Here is a 24534-nt window from a genome sequence, read left to right as displayed (position 1 = left end):
TCTTGCATCTTTCTTTCCTCGTTTCGTAGACACAATGAACATTTCTGACCTTGAAACTTACTATTAATTTCAGTCTGGACCTCTAATAGTCAATGCTTTGTGCATAGCAGTCCGCAGCTGCAGAGGAATACTTGCATTCTATTTGATTCACTTTTACGTTTTGGCTAGCTTCAGAACAAGTTCTTGTAAAAACGTTCTCAGAGTCTACCATTTCGATTAATAGTTTGTAGAAGAACCATTGCATTTGTACTAGCCTTGTCTAATGTCAATAAAAATATGAAGGACCATCTTTTTGTTTTACGTAGAATATAGGTGTGAATGAGTTAATCAAATGTATGCACACCACTGTTGATTTCAATATAAAATACATCATCTTGGATTCTTTGGGACTTCATTGGTTCCTGACATACTGCATAAAAGGGATAAGTAGTACACGTTTCTCTTCTTTCCATCAATAAGAAAATAATACTTTACAATCACATTCAAATTCCAAATTTCACTTATTTCTGCTTTGAAAGAAGCTACGTTTTGGGCATTTCATCTTTGTTTTTCCTGAGAATATACCAAATTGATTGTATACATATATACTCTGTAGTATATATGTACAAAACAAATAACACCTATCCAGTTTTTCTGGATGCATAAAAAAATAAGCAATTTTAGTCACCGATGTCTTTATTAAACGTTCAACACAATTTGACCTCTTTGGAATTCAGGCAGATCGGCCATTTTCTTCAAATTACCATCATTGCACGTTCAAATACATCCTACAACCATTACAAAAATTACTAATATAATATCAGGTGTTTCCATATAAGTTTGTAATAGTGTATATTTTCTAGTTGGTTTGCTGGAATAAAAGCCCAAGTTTCTTGGGTATAAGGACATATTTAAGATTTCTAGAATAAGTGGTTGTTAGAAGAAAAGTAACTTCCAGAGTGACAAAGAAAACTCAGCTTTTTTTGATTAGCGAAAATCCATATTTGTGATGTGCATATTCCAAGAGAGGTTAGAAGTTAGGATTGTCCCAAATATAAATACGTGACCTTGTCTAGAAATCTGAGTGTTATTCAAAGATGAATAGAACCGCTTCAGTCTCCTTTCTGCGAGAAATAACACAAAGCTGAGCTTCCGAAGGATTGACGTCAACAGATAATAAAACTTTTTACTTTAACTAAAAAGATTTATCTCAGAAAAACACACCTGAATATTTTGTATAATATTTTCCACTCCTCTAATCCAAACGTTGTTTTCTGGAGACTCCTGAATATAATCTTCTTGAATAATACTTGTTTTCGTTTCGCTTTTGAGTTTCTTAAGATCGCATGACTGTAAAACAAACAACGAAAGCAAATCGAATGTATGCGTTTGAAGTTTTGATGTGGGTTTTATACGAAAGAAGTAATCAGCTGTCCTTTGTGTCATCCGTTCCAAGAACGGTGTGTGTGCTAGTCTTGTTGAAACACCTGGCCTAACTTGATGATTTAAAGATCAGCCTCATAGCTGGCCTAACCCACAAGAGCTCGAAAGAAGACCACGGCAAAATGAAGTTCGTTATTTTGTTTCTGATGTTCGAAGCGATCCGAGGAGGAGACAGTAATTGTGATATGAATAATATTGATGTGAGCTACGCAGCCAAATTTGTAAAGGATAACAAGAAGGCCATCTGCGGTAAGATGTTTCCATATTTATCATTTTCTTTCTTCGTTCTCTTTGAGTGATATATCGATTCTGCCAATTCAAAATATACAATATCTTCATAGATTCTTGTTTAAAAAAAAAGCATTATGATCAAATCATAATGCTTTATTTCATAATACCGAATTCATCCTACTATGACAAGTAAAAAAGATCAATTTTGACATTTTGAAGAGTTCCTATTCCTTTGTTCGCTGATGGTTTTTTTTATGTGTCTTCAGTCACTTTTTTGCTTCTTTCTGCGGCTAACCTCGGCACCAAACTTTTAAATGGGCGGGGGGGGGGGGTTACCCGCCGAAACAAAAAAGGCAATGAGGTGTTTGTATTGTGCCTGTAACAGCGTTTATTTTTGGGTCAATTTATTGTTTATTTGATGAAAAATCTCTGAATTTCCGGCAGATAAAACTACATAACCTGTATTTCAGAAGCTACGTATGATTTAGACTTAATAAATAAGTGACAGAACGTAAAAAATGGGCAAGGAGAAACTACCTATTCTTAGTATTCATTTTTCAGCATAATCATCAAAAACACTTATACATTTGTCCTTTTTTATCAAATTTTTGAAACCCCCTAAGTAATAAGATGATTATTTTCATAATGAGCGGAGTTTCACGCCCTGCACCTCGCGTTAGGATGTCAGGCAGCTGCAGCAACTCCAGGTATGCAGCATTCCAGATATCTCCAAGATTTCAAAATCACAAGAAGAACGCCATAACCGTCCGAGATGCAATAACCATTACTATTCCTGAGTATGGAATAGTCTTGAAGGTCTTTGTTTGGGGTTAACCAGGATGCTTCCGTTGCACTGATGGACAGTGGTAGACCCCTGATCCATCCTACAATTCCATTTTTGACTAGGAAGGTTGAAAATGATCCAAAATTTAATAATTCCATGGACCAGACATTATTGATGATAATTTAGAAAATAAATCCCATGTTCAGGTCACTTTACTCTTTCCTCCTGCTTTTGTTTTCACCTTACTCTATGATTCACTGCTTCTCCCTGGTATAATATTCCTTCCCACCGTTGCACTTTAATTCTGTTTCCGAATCATTCAAAACTTTGCCATTTTATCATGATTTCTTAAACTGTAAGACTATTTTTTAACTAATTTCAAATTTCCAGTAATGTTTTAAGTACTTTTAGGCTATCCGCTTGACCATCGAAGGGCGAAGATCTTCGATGGTCAAGCTATCCATCGAAGATCTTCGATGGATAGCTAGTTTTTGTGAACGAGTTAATATCACTGCTCATTAAAATTTACCCATCTTAAAAAGAAACGAAACTCATAAAGCACCTTTCATTCAATGATGCAGATTTTTAATAATACTACCAGTGAATATTATATTACGAATTTACTATAAAAATCAGTTAAAATCATTTAGTGATGACAACACTATCTCGCTTAAAATGTTATCGTACAAATATTTATAATATTTAATTCATTGTGTGAATCGGAAAGAAAAAAAAGAAAATATTAAAAAGTATTTGCATAAAATTACAGGTAATGATGTAACAAGTTTGGCCTCGTCCCTAGAGGCAGCTCCCGATAAGGTAAGAAGATGAAATATTTGTGTTATTATTAATACAAATAGTAGTAACTAAATAAAATATAAGAAAAGCGATCAAAGATCTAAATAATTATATAATTAAATTAATTTCAGTTATTGCAAATTAATATAATTAATTTCAGATAGTGAACAAATTCAATTAATAAACTTAATTTGATAGATACAAGACAAAGCAGAACTGTCGAAGTATATTAGAACAGCAGTCACCAAACAAGATGATTATACGAGCCATCTGCAGACCACTGCAAAGTCTTTCCCATACTCCAATCTTTCCAATATTTTGATGACAGGTGATCGAGTGTCCAACGTGTGTCGAGTCAATAGTTTTAAAATACTGCAGTTACTTCTTTTTTTTTTTGGACCTTCTCTGGTTGATCAATAATTACCCGATGCATGCAAACTATGCAGGAGGGTCCCATAAATGTACTCAACCAGGGAAGAACATATTGCGATATAGTTCATTTATTCAACCTCTTCAAAATAATTTTTATTTTCAATTTTCAAACTGATAAATTTCGGAATGTTGACTTTTGTAAAATAAACAAAACTTACGAGGTCAATTTATATTACTAACGATTCTTTTATCTTTCTCACGCTTATTTATTAGGGGAAAGGAGGTGATCAAGTGGGAAGACATTAACCCGCATTTCTTAAATCGATTATTTTCTTATCGGTTTCTTTTTTTTTTATTTTTTAATGATGAAGGGGTGACGAAGTTGAAACTGGAGAAGATAGTTGGCAACTTCTCTAATTAGAAAAAAAAGCAAGCAAGATATGAGCGACAAACTACAAAGAACAAAGAATATGGAGAACATGGAACCAGAAGATAAACGCTAGAAGACATTCAACCCAGAGTAGCCGAAGTGAAGTAGAAATAGATGAGGTCACGAAATACAGAATAGAATATGAGTAAAAGAAGGTCCTAACAGAATTCGAGGGAATGGACCCAAAAAAGACCCACTCCATACCGAAGCAGAGTCCTAATTGTATCGTATAGCAATCAGAAATGATACCACATTACCTCGACACAAATTAGAGGCCATCTACACAGTATACTGTGCTGCCGTAGTAGCCACTGGGAACGGAAGAGAAACGGGACACGAGAAGAAACGAAAAAACACAGAATGTCCGCTAGGGAAAGAAGACTTTAAGAGAAGATAGAATTCAAGATAGGCCAAATGACCCAGTATCAACGGAGTAATAAAAGTAAGAAGTTTATCTCAAAAGCCAAGAGTATCAGCAAGAGAAACAACACACCAAACACGAACCAACGCAGTAAACACGAACCAAAATTAAAAGAATAGGAGAATAATTAGACACGCTAAACCAGAACCTCCTTGCACTCAGCAGGAGACTACGCCAATACAAAGAGAGCTCTCAAAGGAAAATAAACAATATTTCGATGAAAACCAAAGACTTCTACAGGAGTATAAGACAAGATGCGAAAGATGGCAACAAACCACGCGAGCAGAAAATGATCGAGGAGTTATGGGCAACATATTGAACAGTGAAAGAAGACATAGCAGTCGAGCCCCCTGGATAGAAACAGAATGGGGAAAAAATCAAGGACATACAGGAGATGACAGAATGGAAGATTTGGCAGGAAGAAATATAACATCGATCAGGAAGTGCTAAAACTGGCGAACCCCACGAACATAAAATATCCACAGCTCCTGGTACAAGACGTTCATACCACTCACAAGCAACTAGCTGAACAGTTCAATCTAATGGTAAGCCGTCTGCGCAGTAGCACAGTGGTATCGTCACCGTCCTCCCAACACCGGGTGGAAAAGGCCAAGATTTGAATCCCGTAGATGACATGAGGAAATTTAATGAGCTTTTTTCACTTCGTGGTTGAGTTAGTCGGTCTCAGGCATAGATAGCAAGGTTTTTCATCCAGAAAACAGACAAATCGACGATAGAACACGCAATTAACAGACATAAGACATAGCACGGCAGATGAATTTAATTATTCCGGTGGCCTAAGTATAATTGTTTGGTTTTTTTAATGGTAAGCCACCGTCTGAGCGGGTAGTATAGCGGCATCGGCATCGCCAACGTTCTCCTTATACTGGGTAGAAAAGGCCCGGATTCCAATCCCGTCGATGACGCGAGGAACTTTAATGGGCTTCTTTTTTCACTCCGTAGCTGAGTTAGTCGGTCTCAGGTGTAGATGGCGAGGTTTTTACCCCAGAAATTGGGTAATTTTCTTCCAGAAAAACAGACAAATCGGCCATAGAACGCAGGCAATTAACACACATTAGACACACAGCATGGCATATAAATATAAATATTCGGGTGGCCTAATATAATAGCTTGGGTTTTTTTTTTTTTTTTGGTCTGTATGATAAGCCACTCAGAGACAACTCCAGAATTTCTTACTCAAAGAATCACATACCTGAAGGTTAAGAACCAAGATACAGGAAACCCGGCAAAATACAGAACGATAACCTGTACATGATCCTTCCCAGCTGCATAACGAAGAAGATATCCGACCACATGCAGAGCCAAAAATCATGGCAGAATAGCAGAAAGAATGCAAGAGGATGAGCGAAGGATCCAAGCAGCAATTAACAATTGATATCATAGTTGTAAATCAAGCCTACAAGAAACGCAGAAACCTGTGACAGGATACTCTGATTACTGCAAGCCTTTCGACTCCGTTCCTCATAGTTGGCTAATTGAGACGCTGAAGATCTTCAAATTCAATCCGAGAGTAACAAACTTCCTAGAAGAAACTACGGCAAATTGAAGTATACCACCATAAAGGTCGAGAATATTACAACCAGACCGATCCTCATCAGGACAGGAATCTTTCTGGAAGATACCCTGATCCTACTGTGGTGCTGTCTGGAACTAAACCCGCTATCCTCCATGCTAAACAAGAGAAAATATGGATATAACCTCAAGGAAGGAAGGATAAACCTGCCCACTCTCTCCCACGTGATTTAAACGGAAGTTAGCAGTGGAGAGACTGACAATAGCCCGGAACGAAGGAGGCAGGGGCCTGATAGACCCTATTGAGCAACAGAAGACAGCGATAGCTAACCAGAAGGATTACTTCCAGAAAAACAAAGTAGCAATTTACCAGATCATGAGGAAGAGAGGTAAGGGGCATATGCCACTCAACCTTAGCGAGGTGTACCCTCCCGCCCAGACGGGAGAAACGAAGCTAGAAAGATGGGCAAAGAAGACACTCCATTGTAGACACTGCAATGGCCTCCATCAGGACCACACAGATAAAATGGCTTCTAATGCATGGTCACGAGCGGAACGTCTTCCTCGAAACTGAAAGATTCATGCTCGCCATCCAAGATCAGGTAATCAACGCCAGGAAATGTATTGACGGACAAGACAATCCTAAAAAATAACTCTTGTCAATACGAAGGAAGAAGCTGCTACGTGATTGACATAGTAGTGCCCAGCATTGGCAACCTCCAGAAAACAAAAGAGCAAATGATCAGGAAGTACACGGACCTAAGATAGGAGATCAAGGAGAATGGTATATGCAACAAGTAATGACTATCCAGATAATCGTGCATCAGTATGGTGCCAAAGACCCCGAATAACACGTTAGCAGCAAAAGGTCTCTCAGAAAACAACTACAAAGAACTCCAGGAGTCTGGAGACCCCAATGAACAAACAATGTGCCGTTTTTTTTTTTTAAATGCAGATGATATTTCCAGTTTATCAATAAATGACAAAATTACAGTGAGGTCTCAAACCCAAATGAAATTCTAAGCACAGATTTTACAAATCTGTATTTTGGAAAATCTGTCAAGCACTGATTTTCCAAAACACGTGAATAGATTCTGCAATTCCACGACATCTGAGCAGGTCCGTCCATCTTGAAGACCAATCTGATCAGATTGGTCTTGAAGCACGAAATCCTTAAACAGACGCTTCTCGTGGTACAAGGAACCACACGTGAAACAACATGCAGGATCATATTACGAGGAGATGTACTAGATTATACCCAAGGAGCACAAAGCACCGCAGACTCTAGCCCACAATCCATTGTTTCAGAACTCTTGTATCTTCTTTGTAATCTTATATATACCCTTTCTCTTCAATTATGTCAGTTCTTACAGAATTATATATGTTTGCTGAAAGTTCTGCTGGACCACTTACATTTTTCCATATCTGCTCTGCGCTGTCCTGACCATCCCCGTGATGCAAGAATACCCTCTCTCTCTCTCTTTGCAGACCATAATATTTTCAATTCCCAATCCTTCTGGGAAAAAGACTTAAGCTCAGCCAGACAATTTCAATACACTGATGCCCTGATCCATAATAAAAAGCAGGTTTCAGTCTGCCAACGGAATTTATGTTTGTTGTTTCGCAAGTAATACGAAAACTCTGATTATTATTACCCATGTGCAATATTTCTCTTTTTAACTGACTTTGCTCACTGAATTTTTATGAATATTTTTTCTAGGTGATGTTGAATTAGCATACCTCAGTTACTGAGGTATGCTAATTCAAAATGGCCTAGAAAAATGTATTGCAATCCCGCATCTTTCGTACTCATATCATCAGAAAACCTTGATATCATGCCCTATAACAAAAACAAAAAACAGCAAGGAATCCAGTACTCAACTCTGCTGAACCACCACACAAGACACTGGTCCAGTTGATGAAACAGCCATATTAACCATCCTTAAAATAGATATAGAAAATATAATGTATATGCACATATTTCCAACATGTTTTTTACGATAATTTGGTTCATGAAATTTTATTGTTACTTGTGTTATTAAAAAATGACTGAAAAGGTATTCTCTCCAAACTTAATTAGTGCGAAACAACAGCTAACATATTCTTTGTTTAGGTTCAAGACAAGATTCGCAGCTGCGCTAAAGAAGAGGGAATTGAGGCAAATGGCAAAGAACTGATACAAAAAATCTGCGAGTTAGAAGACTGGACCAAGGTAGGTTAACATATCTGTTAACATAACAATGGTACCGTGTTGTTTTAAGAGGATCTGCACCAGAGATCTGGACATTGTGCATTGAGCACGTTGTTGTTTGATTTGTATGCTTCTTCCCTCCCGTAAAATACGACGTAATGGCGCATCCCTCGTGTAGTCCTTGAACTGATGTCAACCGTTGTGACCTCCCTAAATTGCTGATCGAGAGTATTCGATGAATGAGAAATGTAGGGTTCTAGGAACCACTGTTCTAAGAATCCTCCTTATAATATCAGAAATCAAAGTATAACAAAATAAATAAATTTTCTTTAATTGGAATTTGTTTCTCGCACTGGTCCTTTATTTTAAAGTTCAATAATTCGCAACGTTTTAGTTCTCTGCGCAATGTTTCCATCGTGTACTTTGTTCGTGAAGCCACAAGAGCGTACGACTCTTGTATTTTATTCTTATAATTTATTAATATCTTTATTGCAGGCAGTGAATAGTTACATGATTGCCTGATGCAATAATACCCATAACAGTTACAATGCTAGGGGTTTAACATAAGTTACCTAATACAGGAAAAATTACATAAAACATATAACGTATAATTACATATTTTACATATAAAATTAATATTAACATGGGAAATGAAAGAACATGAAAAGCGGTGAAAAGACGATGGCAGTCAATCGGCTGAAGACGAAATCTGGTCCCTGATGATGCGTCTTCTGTACGATTTGTCCTCTGTGTACTTTGTGTAGGCCACATCCATCTCCTGGACGTTGTGGAGCATCTCCATGGGCAAGAATCTATCGCCTATCCTGAGTCTCCACGCCACAGACTGCAGAGAGGGGAGGGCTCTTAAGGGTTTCAGGGGGGATCCTCCAATTGCACATCTGTGGTGGCAGTTTATGCTTGCAGAGGACCCAAGGAAGAAGCCAGAACTCATCAGATACAATGGTTTTTTTAGCGTGGATCTCGTTGTCGATTTCTGAACCGTATGTGATGACTCGCTGCAGAAACCGGTAAATGTATTGGTTGTTGTTGTTATTTGTTTTTAGGAGCATTAGCAACTAAAGCCATATTGCTCTGGGGATATGCAGTGGTCATTCCCTGAACTTTCCGCATTCTCCGTATTTGGTGGTCACGGGCTCGAATCCCCATCTAATCAAGAAGCGTGTGCTACGCACTGCTGCTCCTACCCTCCTGACTACGGAGGCGCCATATGGAGCGTGTACTCGGGCTCTGTGATATGAAGGAGGTGTTGTTCGGCAAGCCAACTGGATCTGCAGAACTTGTTGTGAATGACTAACTGCAACATGGTGTTTGAAACTGAGTTTAGAGTCGACGATAACGCCAGGATCTCTGTGCTTGGTTACTGGGGTGATGGGGGTTCCGTGGATTTCCAGGTTTAGTTGTGTTGGGTTTGATTTGAGTAAGAACACCATTTATACAGATTTGTTTGGATTTATCTTTAGAGAAAACTGTGCCAAGTATGTAATCAAATTCTTAAGGCTGCTACTAATGGCTTCAGAAACAGAATCAGGTCGAGCGGTCCCGTGAATCCGATAGAGGAACTTCAAGTCGTCTGCATAACTGATAAATTCTGTTTGCTAGCACAGCAATGGGCGGATGGCAGCCATAAAGCGGAGCCCTGAAAGAACTCTGCCCTGGGAACACCTACACAAACTTTTCTTGTGAATGATTTTTTATTCACAGTCAGGTGAAGGACCCTGGTCGTAAGTAGCGATTTCAAGAATTCCAGTACATTTCCTTTTATGTGGTATCCCTCCTCACAAAGTTACAGGAGGGACTGGATGTCTATGCTGTCGAATGCAGCCTGGATATCCAGATAAACAATTGCCATCTCAGCCCTATCTTGTAGAGCCCCCAGAATGGTGTTGGTGGTTTGCAACAGGTTGATAATGGTGGACCTGCGTTTCAAGGCATAGTGAATGAATGGTAATTCACGTGACAGAACCTGGTTGGTTAGGATGGGAAGAAGGCACTCCTCCATGAGGCTTTCATTATTGGCCTGAATCGTGAAACTGAGGTCGCTCCTCATGTTTTGGGGATTGGTCGGACAATATATTGGTTCCAGGCTGTTGGGAAACTTTGAGTTGTGAGAATTCCGTTAAAGATTCCTAGGAGTGCATCAATGATGAAAACACTAACGCTCTTAAGGATGAATTGTGGGACCCCATCATATCCGGTGCAAGACATTGGTGGGATATCATTGATGGCCTGGATTAGCTCTCTTTTTTTGATGATGATGATGGAAGCGAGGACATCTCGCTGACGACTGTTGTGAATGCTCTTAAGGTCTGACGCTGACTTTTGCTTAAATCATGTGATGTAGTCTATCCATTCGATCGAATTAAGTTTTTGAGGGAATTTATCATGCCTTGCCTTAAACGGTGCCTTCCTGATCTTGATTGTTTTGTCGATGTAGGCTTTCATGGCTTTAGATTTGCTTCTATTGAACTGTGCACGCGCTCTTGAGTATGCAATCCTGTCTAGTGAGTCTGATGCTCTTGGGTCCACCATGCTTTTCTCCGACAGGAGATTGAAACTCTTTTTGACGTTGCAGTTCGATAATAAGCAGATAAGAAAGTGCAGCCAGAGCTGTGAATGATATTGATTTAGAGCTTCCCAAGGAAATTAAATTTAAATCTCTTCCAGCCAAAGAGTGAAAGTGTCTATTATTTAGAAAAAGCTAACAAATAAGAAAAAAATTCGAATTATTCTTCACTCGGAAGAATAACTTCACATACTAATTTTAAATCTTTATACAATTTTGTGAAAAGCGAAATTCATTTTTCTTGTTAAGAAAAGTTAAATTATAACAAAATTCTTTTCGATTTTTTTTGCAGCTGATAGAATGCGGAAAAAAAGTACTAAAGATATGTGTAAGTAAACATTTTTTAAAATTTAAATTAAACGTTTTTAAACATTTATTATTAGTAATTTTTTTTTTGTTTTAGAAATTATTGGATTAATTTTTTTATCAGTTAAATTTCACATCAAAGAAAATTCTAGGATGGAGAAATGATTCCCCATAAAATTAAAATGTGTAATTAAAAGTGGCAATAATTCATTTAAGAAAACTTAAATTATAATTTATAGTATTGATCGTTCAATTTCAAAATGTAATCGTTCTTTATCAGAAATTACCGATAGAACCTCATGTTAAATCAGAAACAAATTTCAAAACTCCTAAAATGAGCATATATATGATATACGCTATCTTACCAAAAGTCTGGAGTACTTCTCTTGTGATTAAGCCTCGAATTAATTTCAAACGGGTACTTCGAAGAACAATCATATGGAAAGATCTAAAATAATTTCAGATAGAATGGCAGTTGAACGTCGTGTGGGGAGGAACAAATCTCTGTGAGTGCCACTGCTCAGAAATAAACTTCCCAAGTGAACAGCAGGAAACATACTAAGGAAGTGAAGTCACTGGCGTCATTGAGCCCAAGAAAATGCCATATAGGCGTAAAATACTAACTAACAAGAATGAACGCGCCTTGAATCTGACATGGAAGCTGCGATCAACTACAAGCAAACCCATCAGTGTTTCCACAACATGTAGATAGTTTTAAGGCATGGATCTTCGGAGAAGGGCTACATTCCACAATCGTTTGATAGACACAAATCCACACCGTCGATTCGCATGTGGAAAATAGCACAATGAACCTGGAAAATACAGCAATGAAAATCTTCCCTGTGGAAGATGCCCTTGAAAACTTACTATTTGCAGGTGTTTTCCGAACTGCGAAGTTGTAGGGCGAAGATGTTGGGATCTGGGTATGTTCCTCTTTGTATATTAAGTGTACTGGTTTCAGTGAACGGAGCCAAGATTTAATCTCACACTGATGTTCTGAACAATTATGCCTGCCAATATTATCACGATTTATGGAAGTGGCCCTTACCACCACACTGCTCCTCGAAACAAAACCAAATTCTTTTTCATTTAGTTCCAATACATGTTGGAGGACAGCGCATCTATATGTATATATCCACTACTGCCAAGTGAATGGGTGGTAACCCAAAATATAGTTTAATAAACTTTTAAATTATTTTCAAGGCTTCAGTTTTGTCCTAAACAATTGTGGAAATGAAGGCAATTTGGGATTTGGTCATCACCTGCTGATGAATTCGATTGTGAAATTTGGGAAATTTAATTGAGAAACATGGTACCTAAGAAAGAAATGAAGAAATTGTAAAAGCAAGTTTATAACGCAGCCTTACAACCTCGAATATGCTTTTGCTATATAATTAACACTTTCGATTTAAAATGAATAACCTTCCCCTTCTCAGTTTCCTGTACAGAAATGTCATCATAAATATGGATCTGTCCTAGAATCCAGGCCATCGATATCGAAACAGCTCTCTGATTTATAATTATCATTTTGATTTTTTCAGAATTCTTTTTCATATCGATTGGTTGATTTATTTTGTTATGAATCATTAATTATTACTATTTTCTGAAATGTAGCGCACAGTGTGCATTAACTGACATGTTTATTTTTATCTGATTATTATTATTATTGTTTTTTTTTTTTTTTTCAGACTGAAATGGAAGGGGAAGACTATGCTAAATGTGTGGACGCTCTGGTGAGTAACCAATTTATCAGATTAAATTAACAAACCAGTTGTTCACTGTTAAATTTCGTTGTTAAATTTCGCAGTTGTTAAATTTCGCAGTTATTAAATTTCGCTGATAACTGAAACCTCGGATTATACACAAAAACTGAAAGAAAAAAAAGTGTAAAGGTGACTAAAATGTACATTGATTTACGTACGTACTCGGTTTATATTAATAAGAATGTATTATATGTGAGAAGATGTTTTATAAATTTTAATAAGTACGTATTGTTTTTTTGAATAAGAAAAGCATCTGTTTTCAGTGAGATGTGCCAAATTTAATGAGGACTCAGCAGTTTATCATCTGTTTCATGTTTATTGATCAACTGCAGCTTTTGTTTTATAGAAAGAACAACTTTTTTTTCGCTTAAGCACGTTGAACGCAAATTAAAAAATAATAAATGAATAAACTGGAGAAAAACGTTATCGTTAAATGGATAACAATAACATTGAAGGATTACTAAAAATGGCACAAAATACGCATAAATAAATCGTATTTATTTATGTGTTTATTATATAGCGAGAATTGGAATTTCTAATTATCAAATTTAAAGTTTGGCATTAAGATGGTAATAAAAGATGTATTTCTGGTTAATATCTGATTTACATATGCGTATTAATTAGCATACATGTATTCGTAAAATGAACTTCATAGAATTATGATGAACACTATCTTTAAATAGATTACGCCTAATAAATCATGCTTTCTTAGAATTACATTATTTGTTTGTATATTTTCAGATAAAAGCATTGGCTTATTTAGTTAATATACCTGGCTTCGATTCGAATAAATTCTGCGCACCAAAATCGAAATAAACACTGCCAAATACCAAAAGTTGATGAGAGCATTTCAAAAAGAAAGAATGTCTGACATTCACATACGTCTCTCGCCCTTTTTCTCGGATTCATTTGGCAAGTATCAAGGGCATATGGCTAAAAGAAAAAGAAACTTCCTAAAAGTTTTGAATGTAATTTCTATAATTTGAAAACCATTAAAGAACACAAAGAATAAAATTCAATGGTTGTTGTCTTTTCTTTCACAATCTTAGTGCAGGGATATTTTTATGATGATCTCTGGCTGTAATTAATAATTAATTGGGATGATCGTTTGATCTAGTGGAAACGTCCAAATAAGCACTTCAACTGTCTGTGTATCGAGCGCACAGTAAGGTTCAAAACGTGATTAATGCATTACCAATCCCAATTACATTGGGAAACACAATTAAACAATTGTATCGGGAAAGAAATGCAGTTTCTTGATAAATAGGTTATTTAATGGGAACAAATTCTTGCATAAACATGATGGAATCAATAAGCGGTCGAAAATAAAATGAGAATTTGTAAATTGAAGTACAATACATTTTTAAATTGAATCTGTATGAACAGAAAAAATATACTGGGGGAGATGGACACAAAGCCAGAGTTATTTCACAAGCCTGCTTTTTATTTTTGAAATTTTAGTGTCATTTTAGTGTAATCTGTTGATTGCTGCAGCTTACTATAGATTTATTAAACAAATGATTTCAACATCGTTTAAGATTTCAACGTTCCATTTTGTTAATCAGAATTGGTCCTTACCTTTGTTTTATTTACTGAAATAGTCGTATAATTATATACGACGTATAATAGTTATAATAGTATAATAATAGTCTTATAATTGTCCTATTAGTATTGGAAAACTGCTCAAGGAAGCCCGCCTCTAATGTCTGTCTCTTATTCTTTGAGATCTGGAGATCCATCCTTTAATGGATGAAAAAACCTGATTTCCAATCCGTCGAGAAAGTAAGGAATTTTTATGGTCCTTTTCCATAACGTGGCTGAATTAGTCAGTCTCGGGTGAGGTGGCACGGTTCTTTTCTGCTGGCGACTCGGATTTTTCGTATACAAAACAGGCAAATCGACCATAGAACGCACGCCATTTACAGGTATGATATACATTGCACAATATGATATAAGTCGCTGATACGCCTTCACCGCTACAACAGCAACCCTCGAAGTAGTCTACTTGGTATTTGGGTACATCGAACCCAAAGCCACTTCAACTTTTGGAAGTATTTCTGATAGTTCTTATGTCAAGTACTGAATAATGTCCTCGGACGTCGGATATGTGTGACCTTTCAAGAGGAACAATAGTTTGGGAAACAAAAAAAAATCGCATAACACTAAATATGATGAGCATGGATGATGGAGATCACAGTGATGCAGTGCTTCGCAAGAAATACTTGAAAGAGAAGTGCCGAGTGTACAAGGGTGTTGTTATGATACAAGTGCCAATTAGCTGAAGATCACGTTTCCAGACGTTTTAAATGAATAGCAGTCGCAGTAGCAATAGATTTGGTTTACAATATTTCTGCTTCACTCTTTGACCATGCAAGAGAAATTCCTATGAGTTCTGAATCAAAAAAATATTAGCCTGAATCTTGTGATTCAAAGCAATGTGATAAACACGATGTTCACATTCGATTGAGAGTATCCTGCTCTTTTGGACACATGAGGACGCGAAGCCTTACATTAGGGTACTGGACGTTTCTTTCCGGTTATAGCCATACACCCACCAGCAATGATGGAAGAAACAAAGTGTGGGTCAGTATCCCGCATTTATGCGGATCCTAACATGCGAGAACTTGCTATTCTTTATGATTATCAGCGAGGATGCGAGATACCAACTTGGCTGAAATGCATCGCATTTACTAAATCTTGCGTTAAAACTAGCATGTCCCATATCAGATTCACAGATATATACACTGAGTGATCACTGAATTATGACTACCCCTAGATGCGCCTCACTGACTACGTAAGGTAGCACGAGAGTGCGGAATTAGTCGACCAACGTAGCATAGATAAAGTTCAAGAGGTAGTAAAATTCCATTCCGAGCGTAATGAGTAAAAGGAAGGATTTATCAGACTTTGATAAAGGACAGATTATGGGTGCTCGACGAGCTGGTGCCTCGATTTCCCAAACGGCTGACCTGGTGTGGTGTTCGAGAGCCGCCGTAGTTAAAGTGTACCAGGACTGGCGTCAAAATTGTCAAACAACAACCCGACGGCAATACTGCAAAGGCCACCGAAAGTTTGATGTTAGAGGCGAGCGCCGGGTCTGACGACTCGTACAGGCAAACAGGCGTAGCACTGTTCAAGAGTTGACTATCCAACACAGCATGGGCCAACCCGGAACAATATTTGGCATGACCATGCGTCGCACGCTCGCACGTATGATTTATACCAGCAGACGGCCCCTATGGCATACCCTCCTACCCAAGGTTCATCATCGTAAAAGACTGGTGCAAAGAGCATGCACGTTGGACGTTAGACTGGAAGAAAGTGTGCTGGTCGGATGAGTCACGTTATTTCCTCCACACCGTGGATGGTCGTATACGGATTTAGCATCAACAACATGAGGCTCTTGATTCATCATGCATGGTACCGAAAGTGCAGGCCGATGGAGGCGTTTGTATGGTGTAGAGCATATTTCACTGGTAGAAACTTTGACCCCTGGTGCATGTGGAACAACGTATCAATGGTCTCCACTATCGTCAACTGCTTGCTGACTGTACACCCTGCTATGTTACACTTTTTCTCGAATGGCGATGGTGTCTTCCAAGGTGACAATTACACTTTACTCTAATTTGAAATAAAAATTTATTCAAATTTGCTGCTCAATTAAAGTATTCATTTTAACGCAACCAAACACATAAAACACCATCTATTTAAAGCCCACTAATTCAGGCTCACAGAAAATAAAATATTCAAGCGTTATACTAGATGAATCCCCGAACATGGTTAGACAAATCACAAAACTCACTGTGGCGCCGGAATCTCGGTGCACAAAGTCCGTCCCCCTAACGTTTTCATCATACCTCGCACAAAGCACGATGAATTTAAAATATTAAACGTTAAAAAATATATTTTCATCGGTTTGTTTCAAATAAATATTTATCCAATGCCTTTTTAAATTAAGGTACGTTTCTTGCTTCTGGAAACGATCAATGCTTATTTCCAATAATTAATCATTCTCTATAAAATTGTGCATGCAAGGAATAATTTCAACATTAATTAGCTTTACTTCAGTAAAGATTTTGATACGGTTTCTCCATGAAAATCTATTATATAAACTGAAAAAACTGAATTATTGGCAAGATCCTTTTTGAATCAAAGGCTACTGCAGGATAGAAGAGAGAAGGTAGTCATAAATGGACATTCCTCAGGTTGTGGAGTGTATTAGAGTAGCAAGTAGAGTCGCCAGGTTATCAATGTTCAGACCTCTCCTATTTCTCATCTGACTTAATGGCACAGACAAGGGAGTAAATGGAAAGCTGTCCGTTAAATCCAGCAGTTCTATTCGCTGGATAAAACTGGGAAAACCTGTTTCAGACCAGCAAACTCGGTCACAGTGCGAAAAGAAAATTCCATTCTGTTTCATCAGGATTCGAAATCATGTCTTTTCTACGTGAAGCAGAAGAGTAAAAGAGTCTATTCTTTTGCACCATGTCAATATAAGTCTTGAAATTTTTCAATACTTTTCTCATAATGTAAGAATGCAATTCACTGATAGTGAATTTCTGGACAATATAAGATGATTGATGCATGAGCCGCCTTTAACCAAACTCATTTAGAATAATCTAAAGTGCAATCGATTTTACGAACTATTGCAGCAGAGCTCTTTGGGATGCTGGGTTTCTCTCCTTCTAGAGGGCTTTGCGAACATACAGAATCATTGTACTTTTACAAGCAGCACAGTGCAAATGGTCGTTGAATAGATGCTCCCACCGGTGAGCCGACCAGAAAGACTGGGGCCCAAAATGTTTCCTAAATGGTATAATACAGTCACCAAAAATACCATTGCACAGTCCTATATATAAGATGATCTCTCCAGGAATAAGACCTTGTGATAACTTCATTTTTAATAAACGTTTTTGAAACATTGACTGTATTAATATTGAGAATGTCTTATAAATGTTAGACCTTGAGGTTGACCAATGTGAAGCACAATGGTCTACATGAAAGCGCTTCCACACCGGGTGAAATGGCTTGATTATTATTTTTTTTCCACAACAAGTAGAAAATCTCAGTTGAGGATCGGATGTTTTTCTCCCGCAAACTCTGGTTTTTCTTCACGAAAACTGCAAAAATATTGACTTAAGAATGTACACAGTTACAGATACAATACTGATGCCTCATGGCCAAAGTTATCTGTTGGATAGGTACCTGCCGTCGGCAAACGTACCTTCCCTCCGTGACAACACGAATGTGCGGCTCTTCCCAGTTCGCTGTGAAAAGATAGTCCACTGCAATGTTGACGTTCATCCACCATATCACCTAAACTGTGCTACCACTTTATTGTGTACACCTAGCTAGAAGCGTGTTGAGCCATCATAGCCTTCAAAGCAGCCTGAATTCTTCTAGGCATGGATTGAACAAGATGCTGAAAACGTTGTGCAATAATGGAGTACCATGCAGACATGAGTGTGTCACATAGTTCGTTGAGATGCGACGGAGGTGTAGGCCTGTAGCGAACAGTCCTCTCCAGCTCATCACAAAGATGTTCAATAGGTTCGAGATCCGCGGACTGAGCGGGCCACTGCAGCAAGGAAAAGTCATTCTCATGTTCTTGGAACCATTCCATAGTGATTCGGGCTTTGTACACTGGTGCGTTATCCTGCTGGAAGTAACCATCTGACTGAGGATAAACTGTCAACAGGAACGGATTCAGACGTGAATCTATGGGTACAAATGGACCGAACGTGTGCCAAAAACACATTCCCCACACCATAACACTACCCGCACCACCTTACACAGTAGTCGTCAGACATGACTGGTCAATGGATTCATGGTGTTTCCGCCAAATTCTGAGCTTTCCATCAACATGATTCACCCGGAAGTTCGACACGTCAGACCAAGCAATTGTTTTCCAATGTACGATAGTCCAGTGCTCGTGTTGCTGTGCCCACAGGAGGCGTGCTCTCTTGTTCTTCATTGATAACAAAGGTACACAATGTGGCCGTTGGCTGTTGTAGCCCATTCGCGAGAAAGTAGGACTAGTGGTCCGTTGCGATATTTTGTTCTGCGCACCAAGGTTGTATTCTGACGTGATGTGCGACATTGTGGCCCGTCTGTTTGCTTGCAGAATTCTAGCCATCGTCCTCTGACCTGTCTCATCAACAAGCGATTTTCTTCCACAGGAGTGCAGTTGAGAGGATTTTATTTCTGTTCGTTGCACCATTCTCGATACACCCTTGAAACTGTGGTGCGTGAAAAGTTCAGGAGAACTATCGTTTCAGAGATGCTTTTTCCAGCACTTCTTGCACCTACTACCATGAAACGTTCGAAGTCTGTTCAATCACTCCTTTTTCCCATTCTTGCTGTGGTTTTTACGCTTAACTGATACTAGAAAGGTTGTTCTGTTGCATTTATATCCACAACCCTGGTCATGTGACTTGCAACGTTGTGGAAAAAACATTTTTATGCACAACAGGGGAGTACCTAATAAAGTAGCAGCCCAGTGTAAATCGCAATATGACACTTCAGAGGTCTGAAGATCTTACGTTACACAGGGGCGGGCCATTCTGAGAGTGAAAGTGGTGCACTGCACCCGGGCGCCAACGTTCAAGGAGCGCCTGAAAACCTGAAACTTACATACATATATGAAGAAAATTTTAGAGAGGTTGCAATTTTCAATTGGCACCCGGGCACCACATACCCTAGGGAAGCCCCGACTTTACGTCTGAGCGGTTTAACGGTTCGCTGAGTTTCGGCCTGTTTTTCATCCATGCGCTTCCTGTAGCGTTGACTTTCCCTTGCTCCATTGTCATTGTACTTATTGCATGATTAGTTCGTAACCTTTCGGCATGTTTCTCTCTATATTTCCGTGAAGACCCATGACAGTGTCGTTTCCCCTCGGAATCGGTGATTGCCAATCTAGGTAGTAGTATTAGTATTAGTAATGGCGACATGGTGCAAGAAAGCCTAGGGCTTATGCTGCACCAGCCAAAAAAAAAAAAAAAAAATCCGAACGCAACAATGATAAAAACAAAACAAAAAAAAAATTAAAATTAATAAAAAAAAAGGAAATTAAACCTACCATCCTATGCGCTTCCCTTACCCGAAAGTACTATCCAGATGACCGTTGAATTTCCCCAAACTCTCGGCCTCTACCACCCATGAAGGCAACTTCTTATTCCAGTAATTTATAACTCGCTGGCTAAAATAAAACTTCGTGCAATCCAATCTAAACATTTCCCCCCCGTAACTTGAATTTATGTCCCCTAGCTCTAGCATCATTTATAATCTTGAAAATTTTGTCCTCATTCATTTTACTGATGCCTCTCAGAGCCTTAAACACCTCAATCAAATCTCCTCTAAGGTGTCTAGTTTCCAAACTCTGCAACCCACATATTCGAAGTTTTTCTTCATAAGGACGCCCTCTCGCCGACCTCACCAGGCGAGTTATCCGTCTCTGTACCCTTTCCAGAAGCTCGATGTCTTACTTTAGGTGCAGTCTCCGTACTTGAACACTGTCTTCCAAGTGTGGTCTAACATAAGTCTTATATAATGGGATTATCACGTCCCTATCTCTACTTGCAAAAGTTCGATAGATCATCGATAGGACACCATGGGCCTTCCTTGCAACCTGTTTGCAATGCTCAGAGAATTTCATGTCTGACCGTATCGTAACGCTCAAGTCCCTTTCCTCCAGTACTGGGTTTAGTTGAACTCCAAGTGAATAAGTTATTTACCACCAAGTGAATAAGTTATTTTGGGATTACTGTTTCCCAGGTGTAATACCTTACACTCTGTTGGATTAAAGCACAGCTGCCATTTTTCTGACCATTCCTGAAGTCTATCTAGGTCTCTCTGAAGAAGCTCAGCTTGACAGTGATCATTAACTACTCTACCAATTTTAACATCATCTGCAAATTTAGACATCAGTCCCTCTATCCCTTCATCAATGTCGTTTATGAAAATTAAAAACAACAGTGGTCCTAATACTGATCCTTGGGGAACCCCACTTCTTACATCAACCCAATCTGAGGAATAGCCATTTATCACAACCCTCTGCCTCCTGCCCTGAAGCCATCCTTCTGTACATCTAAGGATTTTCCCAGTGATTCCAACCTGTTCCAGCTTATAAAGCAACCGCTCATGTGGGACTGAGTCAAAAGCTTTGCTGAAATCTAAATAAACAATGTCGAAATTATTCCCTAAATCCAGCTCGTGAGTGAACCTTTCGAAATAGCGAACCAGATTTGTTAAACATGATTTTCCCTTTACAAAACCATGCTGAGTATCCTTGAGAATTTCAATTCGATCCAAATGATCCTGAATTCCACCCTTGATCATTGCCTCCATGATTTTCCCTACTACTGAAGTCAGACTGACAGGTCGATAATTTCCCACTTCACTCTTAGAGCCACCCTTATGTATGGGAGATACATTTGCGCTTTTCCAATCCAAGGGAATCTCCTCAGAGTCTAGTGATGCTCGCATAATTAGCCTCAATGGTTCAATGCACTCGCTTGCCGCCTCCCTTAAGATTATAGGGTATATTCCATTAACTCCAGGAGCCTTATTGGTCTGTAGACTCGAACGTTTTTTCATTAAATGATCTTGCGAAATTTCAATATCATTAATTACATATTTTTCAACTTCGTCCTACAATTTCCCATTGCCACAAAAGGCTTTTCATTTGTAAATATCGATGCAAAATAACTGTTGAGTTCATCTGCAACGGCAGCTGGTGTATTTAATACTATCCCCTTTCCCTTACGTAGAGGTCCGATCTGGTTTGTCCTGCTCTTCTTGGCATTTATATATGTGAAGAATTCTTTATCTCCCCCTCTTTGCTCTGTTTGCTAGTGATTTCTCATAAACTGCCTTTGCCTGTCGAACCTTTTCGCGGCATTGTGTTAATTATTACGATAATAGGTAAAATTAACACATCAAACGTCACTGATTCCAGACACACCTGTTGAAACGCACTGGTCGATATCTAATCAGGAAATTAATTTATATAATGCATGAGCAATATTGTTGCATCCGAAAGAATAGTACTAAAATATTTACAAACTATACAAATATTTAAGATCTTTATAAAATACTGAACTATTTGCAGTACAAACTATATCCGGTCCCTTCATCAACTTACATTACAATGGAACATCAAATGGTATTGAGCATGGCCACGTATTAGACAGTGAACCAGGTGCAAAAGGTTGGTGAACGTTACGGAGGCTGTTATGGCTTGAATAAGTGACGTAATTACTCGCACACTTCTCCCGTTGGCTGGAGAAGTAAACATCAAGAAAACATCAAGAAAGCAAGTGTATGAGCTTATGCAGCATCAGCCAAAAAAAAAAATTTCACACAACTATTCCCTCTAAATATTTGTCCAGATCCTCCTTAAATTTATTCAGCTATCAACTTCCACAACGACAGATGGAAGTTTGTTCCACCAATTAGCCACCCGCTGGCTAAAGGCAGATTTCAGCACATCTATTCTACATCTGTCTTTCCTTAATTTGAATTTATGACCCCTTAGGTTCGTAATCTGAACAAGTGGAAGAATCCCATCAGAATATTCAACATGCTCAACCCATTCAAGGCCTTATACACCCCAATCAGATCACCTCGCAGGTGCCTAGTCTCCAGCCACTACAATTTGCAGAACTTAAGCCTCTCTTGGTAAGAGGATCCCTTCATTCCCCTCACCAATCTTGTTGCCCTTCTCTGTACACGCTCAAGTAAATTTACATCCTTCCTAAAATGAGGCCTCCAGACCTGTACGCAGTACTCAAGGCGTGGCCTGACCATTGCCTTATACAGAAGGACAATCACCTCCTTTTCACTGCTAAAAAAATCTCTCTATATATAAGACAAAATCCTGGCGTGACCGGGCCTGGCAACCTGTCTGCATTGTTTAGAAAACTTCATATCTGACTGCACAATTACTTCCAGGTCTTTTTCATTTTCTACCTCCTTAAGTTTAGTACCACACAGTTGATACGTTTCTCTGTGGTTACTGTTACCCATATACAGTACTTTGGATTTGTCAAGGTAAAACTTCAGTTGCCACTTCTTAGCCCATCTGCCCAAATTATCTAGATCCTGTTGCAGTAGCACACTGCCATTACTGTCATTAACAACCCTGCCAACCTTTGTATCATCTGCAAACTTCGACACTATGCCTGATATACCTTCATCAATATCATCGATAAATATACAAAACAACAGTGGACACAACACCGAACCCTGTGGGACTCCACTAATAACATTAGTCCACGAAGAGCAGCACCCATTGATTACCGTCCTCTGTCTTCACCCACTCAACCATCCTTTTATGCATTGTCGCAACTTACCCTTAATACCATTCTGATCCAATTTCTACAATAGTCTTTTATGCGCAACAGTGTCAAAATCTTTTCTGAAATCCAAGTATATGATATCAAAATTGTTTTTTTGCACCCCGTTCCTTTGTAACCACATCATAGTATCCAATCAAATTTGTCACACAAGATTTTCCCTTAAAAAACCCATGCTGTGTTTGAATTATTGCTGCAGTCTTGTCTGGATGATCCTGTCTAGATGATCCTTCTTTATCCAGTGACTCCATTATTTTACCCGGAACAGAAGTTAAACTGACTGGTCTGTAATTACTCGTGTAACACTTCGATCCCCCTTTGTGAATTGGGGATACATTTGCACATCTCTAGTCTGTGGGAACCTCCTTTGAATCCAAGGATGCTCTCATAATTATGGCTAAGGGTTTGCTTAGTTGCTTTTCCGCCTCGTTTAATATAACTGGATAGATCCCATCCACCCCAGGTACTTTTCTTATGTTTAACTTCAACAATTTCTCCTCCACTTTGCTCTCAGTTATTACAAAATCATTAAGCACCCTCTTACAATTTGATAACCTTGTGGCAGTTTGAAAGCTTAATACCTCCTCATGTGTGAATGTAGATGCAAAATACTCATTCATTTTGTTTGCTATGTGAGCAGGATCATCAACAGTCGAACCGTCGATATCAAGTGGACCAATCAGATTCATCCCCTTCCTTTTAGAGTTTATATAATTAAAGAAATTCTTGATGTTTTTCTTAGCATCCTTTGCCAAATATTTCTCGTAATCTGCCTTCTCCTGCCTAACATCCTTTTTGACTTGATTACAGACTAGCTTACATCTGTCATAGGCTTCTGTGTTGCATGATAATTTACATGCATTCCCAATCATTTTTCTTCTCTGTTACGAGTCTCATTAGTTCATTTGATAACCATTTAGGCCTAGACCTTGAACAATATTTCTTAATAGGTATGAAACTTTTAGTAGCTACCAGGTCTTCTAAACAAACTTCCATCTTATGGTTTGCCAACTGTTTTTTGTAATTGGTTATCCAGTTTTTTTCTCAGATCGCTCACTGAGGGTGATGCTAGATGGCTGTCTGTCTTCTAACTTCTTCACTAATTCCGGTGTCCCCCACTGTTTTCCTCTTGTATATTGACGAGCTTCTTCCATTGACTGCAAATCCTATCCATAGTTTTTTCGATGATAGCACATTGAATTCCACTTTCCATTTTGAGAAACCTTGTCCTGCTCAATCAGCTTCAACTTCTCGAAAATCTGCTACCAGTTCCTTAAATGCCGATCTTCAGGTAATTCTCCAGTGGGGCAAAGACAACTTAGTTGATTTCAACCCTTCTAAATC

The 24534-nt window shown here is 38.5% G+C and overlaps 1 protein-coding gene across 1 annotated transcript; it reads left to right on the top strand.

Moving 5' to 3' along the window:
- The first annotated feature begins 1518 nt into the window (after window positions 1-1518).
- LOC150076190 (uncharacterized) lies at window positions 1519-13824 on the top strand. The gene is made up of 6 exons (XM_090387427.1): window positions 1519-1671; window positions 3207-3256; window positions 8105-8203; window positions 11059-11094; window positions 12761-12805; window positions 13577-13824. Exons 1-6 carry the CDS (start codon window positions 1545-1547, stop codon window positions 13649-13651), a joined length of 432 nt encoding a protein of 143 aa, XP_090243553.1. The 5' UTR covers window positions 1519-1544; the 3' UTR covers window positions 13652-13824.
- The last annotated feature ends 10710 nt before the right edge of the window (window positions 13825-24534 follow it).

This window comes from Mastigoproctus giganteus, chromosome 13 (assembly GCF_048544385.1).
Source record: "Mastigoproctus giganteus isolate SK-2022 chromosome 13, ASM4854438v1, whole genome shotgun sequence".
In the NCBI taxonomy this organism is placed as follows: domain Eukaryota; kingdom Metazoa; phylum Arthropoda; class Arachnida; order Uropygi; family Thelyphonidae; genus Mastigoproctus; species Mastigoproctus giganteus.
This window is presented reverse-complemented; position numbering and strand designations above follow the sequence as displayed.